General features: G+C 39.4%; 3 protein-coding genes across 3 annotated transcripts; all 3 read right to left on the minus strand.

The window, feature by feature from the left end:
- LOC141833611 (antimicrobial ginkbilobin-2-like protein) lies at positions 1-1,735 on the minus strand. Its single transcript, XM_074721093.1, has 2 exons — positions 898-1,735; positions 1-284 (listed from the first exon to the last, which is right to left on the minus strand). The coding sequence occupies exons 1-2, from the start codon at positions 1,733-1,735 to the stop codon at positions 196-198; spliced, it is 927 nt and encodes a 308-aa protein (XP_074577194.1). The 3' UTR covers positions 1-195.
- Positions 1,736-4,108: 2,373 nt separating this feature from the next.
- LOC141833608 (cysteine-rich repeat secretory protein 38-like) lies at positions 4,109-5,382 on the minus strand. The gene is made up of 2 exons (XM_074721091.1): positions 4,507-5,382; positions 4,109-4,326 (listed from the first exon to the last, which is right to left on the minus strand). The coding sequence occupies exon 1, from the start codon at positions 5,349-5,351 to the stop codon at positions 4,521-4,523; it is 831 nt and encodes a 276-aa protein (XP_074577192.1). The 5' UTR covers positions 5,352-5,382; the 3' UTR covers positions 4,109-4,326; positions 4,507-4,520.
- Positions 5,383-6,661: 1,279 nt separating this feature from the next.
- LOC141833607 (formiminotransferase cyclodeaminase-like protein) lies at positions 6,662-8,928 on the minus strand. Its single transcript, XM_074721090.1, has 3 exons — positions 8,836-8,928; positions 7,391-7,912; positions 6,662-7,303 (listed from the first exon to the last, which is right to left on the minus strand). The coding sequence occupies exons 2-3, from the start codon at positions 7,773-7,775 to the stop codon at positions 6,786-6,788; spliced, it is 903 nt and encodes a 300-aa protein (XP_074577191.1). The 5' UTR covers positions 7,776-7,912; positions 8,836-8,928; the 3' UTR covers positions 6,662-6,785.
- Positions 8,929-9,234: the final 306 nt, after the last annotated feature.

The raw sequence follows: 9,234 nt of genomic DNA on the forward strand, positions 1-9,234 counted from the left end.
CCTTGTAAACTGCTCCAAATCCACCTTCACCGAGTTTGTTATCTTAAGAGAAGAAGGCTGTCGCGACTTGTAGTGTGGGGAGATGAAACAATATTGATTCAACACTGATGATTTTCATGCTTCAGTTTCATCTATTGATGGAAGATTAAAAAACTTTGAGATTGCATAAGAAACATCATGTAGCTTGATAATTAATTATGCTGTCCAGTGCCTCATGAGAGATATCGCAGTCACCGATGGTATTACAATCGCTAGAACGGTTCCAGTTACAATATTCCTTTTCCCTGCAGCAAATTAAATCGCAATATTGTTAGACGACATTATTCCCTTCATGTAGAAAATTCTTGAGACGTTTTATTCCACAAGCAGTTAAGACAATAAAATATCTCACAAGTTTTGGTGCTCATCCACTGTCAGCAAGTTTAAATTTTACATTACATATTATTAATTAAATTGGTTTAGTGTCACGTCGCTGGCAAGAGAACGACAGTGCCATGAAATCACGGCTGAGTGGACTTTGCTTGACTTTATCAAAAGTCTTGAATTTGTGATGACTATCTATTTCCAATAGAAAAATAACTTATTGGACCCATCGTCCCTTGCCAGACGTCAGTAAATAAGTTCGGTAGCAAATTAAATATACTTCATATATATCGATAATTAAAGCCAGACCCGAACTTATTTCTCAAGGGGGAAAAAAAAACAACCCACTATTTCAGAATGCTCATCTCAGATCAGAACTTTTGTACTCCACTTTAAATGTGAAATTATCTCTAATGAAAAATAAAAATAAATCTCCGTTAATAAGATTATACGAATTTAATTATTGGTATTGATAGTTAGAAATTCATTTCTAATTACCTTAATTTGGCGTAATATAATTAACAATTCTTATACCTTGTCCGGAGGCGGGGACTGGGAGCGGAGGTGCTGCAGCAGGCGGCGCAGCCGGACTCGTGGCGTTTTCCGGTGGGACCGTGAGCCTCAAGGTGGGTGCGCCCTCGAAGAAGGAATAGAGTTCGTACCTCATGGTGCATACGGCCCCGAGGACCCGCCCCCCCTGCCTCCCTTCCAGGTACGTCGGGAGCGGGTTGAACAGACCGCGCACGCACTGCTGGCACTGAGACGCCGACAAGTACGGTAAACACTGCACAAGCCCGTACACCGTCGGGCTCTCCGCCGTGTAGTTGCTCACCTCGCCCGTCGCGAACCGCGTGTCCGACCCGGTTGCGTTGTTGAGGGTCGAACTGAGTAAAAGATTGAGGAGGCGACTGAAGCGTTGTGGGCTACTGACGTTGGCGTTGTTGCCAAAGATGATTTCCGGGTCGTTGCTGGTGGAGCCAAGGAATTGCTGGTTGGAGAAGCGGAGGAAGCAGAAGTCATACCAAAAGATGGCCGCCCTGTTGAAGGGGCAGAGCATCTGCGAGTCCTGCGACGCCGTGTCGAGGCACCCGCGGCACTCGGTGGTGTTGACGTCGCCGCGGCAGAGCGCCAGGCCGATCACGAGGTTGGAGGCTTGGCCGACAGTGGTGGAGCTGAACCCGGAGGTGGAGGCGTTGAGGGAGAGGGTGGATAGGAGGCGATTGAGGTTGTTTTGGTAGGTACTGTTAGCGGTGAAGTTGGCGGTGGTGCCGCAGACGTTGTACAACGGTTGGGCGGCGATTAGACTCGGAGAAGAGAAGAGGAGGAGGAGGAGGAGGAGGAAGAGGAAGTGGTGGTAAGCGGCAGGAGACATTGTGCTGTGATCGATATTGCTGATCATCTTGAGAAAATAAGAGCGCAGTGGTAATTGGGAAATTAAAACTAGAAGGCATGCAATCAAATTCTGAGCAGATCGAGTGGACGGAATAATTTTCAAAGTTTTTCTTTTGAATTTTTTAAAAATATTTTAGGGATATGGTAAATCTAGTTAGAGATATAAATATCTTTATACACGAAGAAACTCATAATAAAAACAACAATATGTTTGCACAAATTAAACTTATGTACGTATAAGCTCTTCATCGTTTATTAGGTCATGCACCGATCCTAATAATTAATAGTATAAAAAATATTAAGATATAATTTTCTCTGCGGTTGACTAATTCAAGACTTGGGGGACATATAGATTTTTATTTTAATATTATTTCTTTGTGGTGTGGCTCGGCTCCTTTTGTCATGTGGAAATGTGACTCGTGGACATAGACGGCACTGCAACCGGACGCTTCTCGTCGGTCAATCGTTCGCGTACGTTTGCATTAACTATAAAACACGTGTCTCGCTTCAGTATTTTAACAAAAACAAAAGATTTCACAATTATGCAAATTAGATGCTTGAATTAATCAGACCTGTCTCGCTCATTTAAATTTATAGAACTTATTTGATTTCATTCTATCAAACTATTACTTTTTTTAAATATCTTAAAATTAATATTCATTGAATTACATAGATTTTTTATTTTCTAAACTTAGAAAAACACTATGGTAATTTTTCTTTTTAAAAAACAAATATCAATCATATGTAATTGCTATTTATTTTTTTAAAAGAAAATATCTATGGAATGTGAACATATTTATGGAGAGTAGAAATTGAGGTTCATTTATTAATGGTAGTTAATTGTTATCGGAAAGAAAAAAGCTACTCGTCATAATAGAATTCCCGTCACAAATGTTGTGATGGGAATCTGCACCGTTGGATTTTAAAATTAAGATTAAATCCTGATCGTAGATTGAATGAATGATTGTGATTGAATGGGTGATTGTGATTGAACGGCCCAGATTTCCATCATAAATTTGTGACGGGAATATGTTGTGACAAGTAACATCACTCTATCAGAAAAACGAAGATGACATAGTCAATGGTTGACTGCGTCAGAATTAAAGGCGAAAGCTGAGTGCCGTCCGCGTTATGCATGCCCAATCGAAGCAAACACAAGGCAAGGCAAGGCAAATCTTCCATCGTGCTCCGTTTTAGTTTAAGATGGATCCGATCCGTTTACTCTAAAGGGTGAATTAGTGAAAAGGCTACTTGTAGCGGAGTTGATGTTGATGTTGATGTTGTCTGTAGGGGGTGAGATTGACCTAGAGTCAACGGGGTGGAAATGATTAAGGTGGGGGTGGGGGAAGCGAACAATTATAAATATAGTGATTTTACGCATTTTTTCTCTTTTGCTTTATACCAAAGAGAATATGAGTTTTAATTTGGATTTAAGATTTTTACCATGTCATTAGAGGATAATATTATTAATTTGCAACATCATTATACTTATTTCATGAAACGAATCTTAAAATTTATATATTTTACATATTAAACTTGATAAAGAAATTATAATACAATTATTTTGCATATATAAGTTTCTCTCTTCTTTCCCTTTCCCTTCTTTATGAAAGTACTCAATTCATTATTATTTACATTCTTTTATAAGTAGCGACAGTGTCCATATATGTATAACTCTTTTATTTTCATGTATCTATCATACATCGATTATAATAATAATTATTATTTATATCCATTATAAATAATAATTCTTATAATATATAGATGAGTTATATATTTGATTAGTAACTTTCAATTGTATAAAGTTATTTTAGTTTTAATTTCTTTTTTTTTAAATTTTACGGTCAATTATTAGTAGATAATAATTATTATTTAACATGTAATATATGAGTTAATTAGCTAACAAGGGCTAGCTTAGTTTAGTTCTTGATCATAGTTTATAACAAACAAAGTTCAGTTTTGGAGTTTTGTGTAAGGATAAGTTTTTCTAGTCCACCACGTACAAGCTCGCTCTCTGTTTGGGATAAGCTTACTCTCCACTTGAATTGAGTGGATTCAATAATTATATGTTCTTGATCATAATTAATTGAATTGACAAGAAATGGTTATTGACTATTTTAAATGAGTTACCAACTGAGAAAGTACCATTGGCTTATAAACAATAAAGAAAACTACTACAAAAATTCATTCGTATAGAAAATAACCATATCTAGGTCTATAGAATCAAATCCATGCAATAACCTCCTTACATATTTAATTTTTATATTTATGAATTAATTATTTTTCTAAAGCTTTTCTTTTAAATATTTTGGGATATGATAACTTTAGAGATTTTCTGAGTACAACTAGACTATGTCGTCGGTAAAAGCATAAACATATAGAGATACAGATTTTATTATACATGAAGAAACACTCGTGAACAGAACATGAATAATAAACTTTATTTAGATAATTTTCTCTGCAGTTGACCAATTCAAGACTTCTGGAATTCTAGATTTTTCTTCCCTTTATTTACTTTAATGGCATTTCTTTGTGGGCTGGGCTCCTTTTCTCTTCTCAGACAGTTCGTCCCTTTATAGGAAGTAAAATAATGATCTTATCAGTTTTTTTTTTCACATCACTTTAAATTTCAAATAATCTTACTAATATTATTATACGAATTTAATTACTAGAAGTTAGAAATTAATTTCTAATGACCTATAATTTAGTGAAGCCTAATGATACGATCGTACGGGTTTAAGCAATTCTCACCTTTTTCTTCCTTGTCATGGGGCGGGGACGGCGGGCGGAGGTGGCGGAGGAGGCGGGGTGGGGGTGGCGTTTTCCAGTGGGACTGTGAGTGTCACCTTGGGCGCGCCCTCGAAGAAGGAATAGATCTCGTACCTCATGGTGCATGTCACCCCGATCACCCTTCCCCCCTGCCTCCCCTGCAGGAACGACGGCAGCGGGTCGTACAGACGGCGCACGCACTGCCGGCATTGAGACGCCGACAAGTATGGTAAACACTGCACCAACCCGTACACCGTTGGGTCCTCCACAGTGAATTTGCTCACCACGCCGGTCGCGAACCGCTTGCCCGACCTGGCTGCTCTGTCGAGGGTCGCGTTGAGTAAAAGATTGAGGAGGCGATTGAAGCGTTGTGGGTCACTGACGTAGGCTGTGTTGCCCAAGAGGAGTTCCGGGTCGTTGCCGGTGTAGCCGAGAAATTGCACGTTGGAGAAGCGGAGGAAGCAGAAGTCATACCAGACCATGGACGCCCTGTTGAAGGGGCAGACCTGCTGCGCGTCCTGCGTTGCGGTGTTCAGACACGCGCGGCACTCGGTGGTCTTGACGTCGCCGCGGCAGAGCGCCAGGCCGATCACGAGGTCGGGAATTTGGCCGACGGTGGAGGTGGCGAACCCGGAGGTGGAGGCGTTGAGGTAGAGGGAGGATAGGACTTGATTGAGGTTGGTTTGGTAGGTGCTGTTAGCGGTGAAGTTGCCGGTGGTGCCGCAGACGTTGTACAACAGTTGGGCGGCGATGAGACTCGGAGAAGAGAAGAGGAGGAGGAGGAGGAAGAGGAAGTGGTGGTGGTAGGCTGAAGCAGTCATTGTCATTGATATTGCGGAGAAGATAAGTGCTACGTAGGAAGAGGAAGTGGTGCTGCTGTACTCTTCTGTGCATATATACAAATATGTGCTGAGGGATAAGGGATAGGCTATTAAGATCGATGCTTAGGGCCCTCTGAATACTTGTGTTTTTGGCTACACTTAATCAATGAATTCCTAATAAAAGATAATTTTTCAGCATATAATCATTTTAAACAATATTTATTATATCACTTGTTATTTTATCTATAGTTATGTGCGCCTCCGTGAGTCAGCATGGCCACTTTCTAGATGAAAACAATAATATGTTTGACCGGTAATCATGCTAGATGATTACAATGAAACTAATTAATGTGAGTGGAAGAAAATAAGGCTTGAAGTGCGCTATTATGTTAACGACTTTTGATACACCATAATTTTGATCGTTCGTATTAATTGTATGATTGAATAGTTCCATGGACTAAGCTTAGAAAAAAAAGTTAAGCATCAATTATATATTTATCTTAAAAAAAAACAAATTATTTCAATCAGTTAAGTTGTTTCACCGAATTATTTTGATAAATTTTGTAGGTGGTGGATTCAAAAATTTTAGAATAGAGAGTAAATCACAATGACTGAACTATGTTTTCAAGTGGAAGAGATTTTAATCTTTAAAAGATTGTTCTCTTGGAGAATTCGATCACGGTTCTAATGTGATAATCTACCACTCTCATACCAATTCCACTATACACCTAAACAAAAATGCCATAGATTCGAACCCTTGTCCTCTTTTATAAAAGTGCTACGTCGTAACCAACTTAGCTATGCTCAGGGTACGCAATTACACCTAAACAAAAAAAAATGATAAATCCCAGTCAGTCTCATGGACTCAATCCCTGGGGGTGGTCGGTCCGGTCCCACTGAAGTATCCTACCGACCACCAGGGTGCCATCGGGAAGCGCATACGGCGGCTAAACAAAAATACCCAGCATCCTTTGAATCAGTCCCTATTTGAAAGAAAATTCTTACAAATACGCCGTAGCTGGAGATCGAACCGCAAATTTCCCACCAACAATCTGGATGTCCTACCGGAAGCACCATTGCCCGATGAACGCAATTACACCTAAACAAGCATCTATGGAATGTGAACAGACTTATGATTAATTGAGAGCATAAATGGCACGGCGGCTCATTTATTTGATGGCAGTTAATTGTTAGTGGGAAAATGAAGATGGGCATAATGACGGCTTATAATGAATGGACGGCAAAAGTTGACTAGTGCGCCCAACTGTAATTCAACTGGCAGCATGCCATGCCGTCTGCATCATGCCATATTCAAGTCAACACCACGCAAATCTTCCATCGCATACCAAATAGTTTACCGGAAGCTGTTTTCCAAATTAAATGGCTTGTAATAAGTACTTTTCTTCAAAAAACCATATGCAATATAGGAATGAATACATTTCATCCTCTTCGACATGAAATATATCTGAAATACATTTCAGTAATCTTTTCTCTTGAGAAATCAGTAAAATATCCTTCCCCCACTTTGAATCCTTCCTCCGCAGCAAGTCTCTCGACTTCACTTTGTACCTGATCAGCCCCTGTGATGCTCGGATCAAGCAGATTGCATGCAACTTCAATGCAGCCTGCGGCATGAGATAGGGCCATAGCTTGCACCGATTTTAACCCACCTCCTCGCTCCCTTACCTTGCTCGCAATTCTCCGAACAGAGTCGATATCAGTGCACCAGATTGGGATATTGTAGTTGTCGACCCAACGTGTAGCTCCTACGACCACAATGCCTTTGGCTGGTGAAGGCTGAAGAGGACCAGCATCAGGCTTCAGCTCCAAAATCTCCGTTTTCAGCGAGCCTGTCCATTGATTTCCAGCAGAGTTGGGTTTGAAGTAGCCAAGCTTTCTTCTTATCGAATCAAGAGTTCTTCCTCCTTCATGGCATGCTCCATATAGATAGGTTGGGGCTGCATCGCATTGCATTGCACAAGAGTTACAAAACCAACAGCATGATGAATGAAAGTTTCTAAGTTAACATAAGAAGCAACATGAACCTTGGAGCTCCTTGCCAATGTCAGTTGCCACTGATTTTGCAATTTCAGCAACTTGGTGAAGCGTAGCTTGTGCCAAGGGATGGAAGCAGATGTGGTCTACAACTCCAAGACGGGGATGAGTTCCATAATGCAATTTGAGATCGATAGCTTCGAAGGCTGCTTTCACCATGTCAAACACTGCAGTCCTTAATGGACTTGTATCTGAGTTAATGGAGAGGGGTGAAACAATTGTGTAGCCAACGCGATTATAAACTTCATCCTTGAATTTGTTGATGAGAACAACTTCTGAATGTCCTTTAGCAGCATGCTCAATCAATTCCAGGGCAAGAGCATTTCGGCTTTCCGAGATGTAGAGCTTGCAGCAAGTAAGCATAGTTTTGAGCATCTTGGCTTTGTTGTCCCCTTTGTTTGCAGATAATTAGGGAGAGAGTTAACAAAAAAATATCCAATAATCCGTCTCTATTCATCAAACCTTTTAACCTTTTTTAGTGTCCAAAAAATGGAAATTACAGCCTAATGCACCTGTTAAACATCAGTTCACGAGCATTTAAAGATATGTTAGCTGATGAATCAAGCATATACTTAGCGTTTTGACAAAACCATTCTGAATTTTCAGAAGGAAAAAAATCTTCATACATACTCTCAAATTATCAATTAGTTGTTTATTATGTTAAATTTCAGTTGGACCAACAGCTTGTGAAGTTGCAAAGTGTGCACAATTTGTGATTTTGATAAATTCGAAGCTGATTGCTTTAAGAACAGTACATGGTAGATTCAACAACTTGCTGTCTAAGAACCCCAACTTGTATATTTTTTCCATTGAATAAACTGGCTAAACACAAAGCACAACGACATTAGGATATTGAAGAACATCAGCAGCAGCTAAACCACAATTTTATAATCAAACAGGGACTGAGAACAGAATTGCAAAACTAAAACCATTATCTAGCGATCGAAATTTACAAGTATCAAATGCTTTTCATCATTATTATTTTAAAAAAAAATAGTTAGGGGGACAGCAGTTCAAAGAAGTACCTAATGTGCTATCGGCGAGAGCCAATAGCTCACATATGAAAGTGCCTGAGAACATGAGATAACACTAATAATAAAATAGTGGGAAAATTTTCCTTTCTGAATGAAATGAAGATTTACTCTGAAACAAGAAAGTGGCATTCTCTCTCAACGTTAATGCTATACTAAAACAATTTTCGCGTAACTACATTTCTGTTGACAAAAAGTAAAATAAAATATACAAATCAAAAAAATCGTGGTCATTTGAGTTTCTGCATATTTATCTCACAATCTAGTTCATTCGAAGACGAATTTCACACACACGCGTACAAAAAAACGCTGGAAGCAAATCCCTAAATATTTGACTTATGAACCAATTGATTTTTTTCCCCCTTCTTCTAGAAGCCATCGATCATTAGGAAAGAACAACTAACTTGATCGGAGCGCAGTTAATTCCAATGGACGTTCTGCCTGCCGGCTTCATCGCCTCATCGTGCCGCAGCGAATGGATGTGGCCGAGAGGAAGAGGAAGAAGCAATTGCGAGTGAGTGGTTCAGATACGTCCATATCGATTGATTTGATTGACCTTAACGCCGTCGATTAAAATGAAATCAACGGTTGATGGTTTTAGTCATGTTATAATCTGGACGAAGATCCCCAGAGTATCATCCATCAGGATATAAATAAAGAAATTGAAGATTCTGGTTCGTTTGTTTTTTTTATCAAACTCTTCTACTGTATTATCTGAAAGTTGCATTTCATATTTCCATTCTTTACTTTCAAAATTAAATGTCTGATCCACGTTGAAAGTTGCATTTCATATTTCCATTCTT

This window comes from Curcuma longa, chromosome 8 (assembly GCF_044706935.1).
Source record: "Curcuma longa cultivar G26 ecotype Majalengka, Jawa Barat chromosome 8, ITB_CL_G26_1.1, whole genome shotgun sequence".
Taxonomy (NCBI): domain Eukaryota; kingdom Viridiplantae; phylum Streptophyta; class Magnoliopsida; order Zingiberales; family Zingiberaceae; genus Curcuma; species Curcuma longa.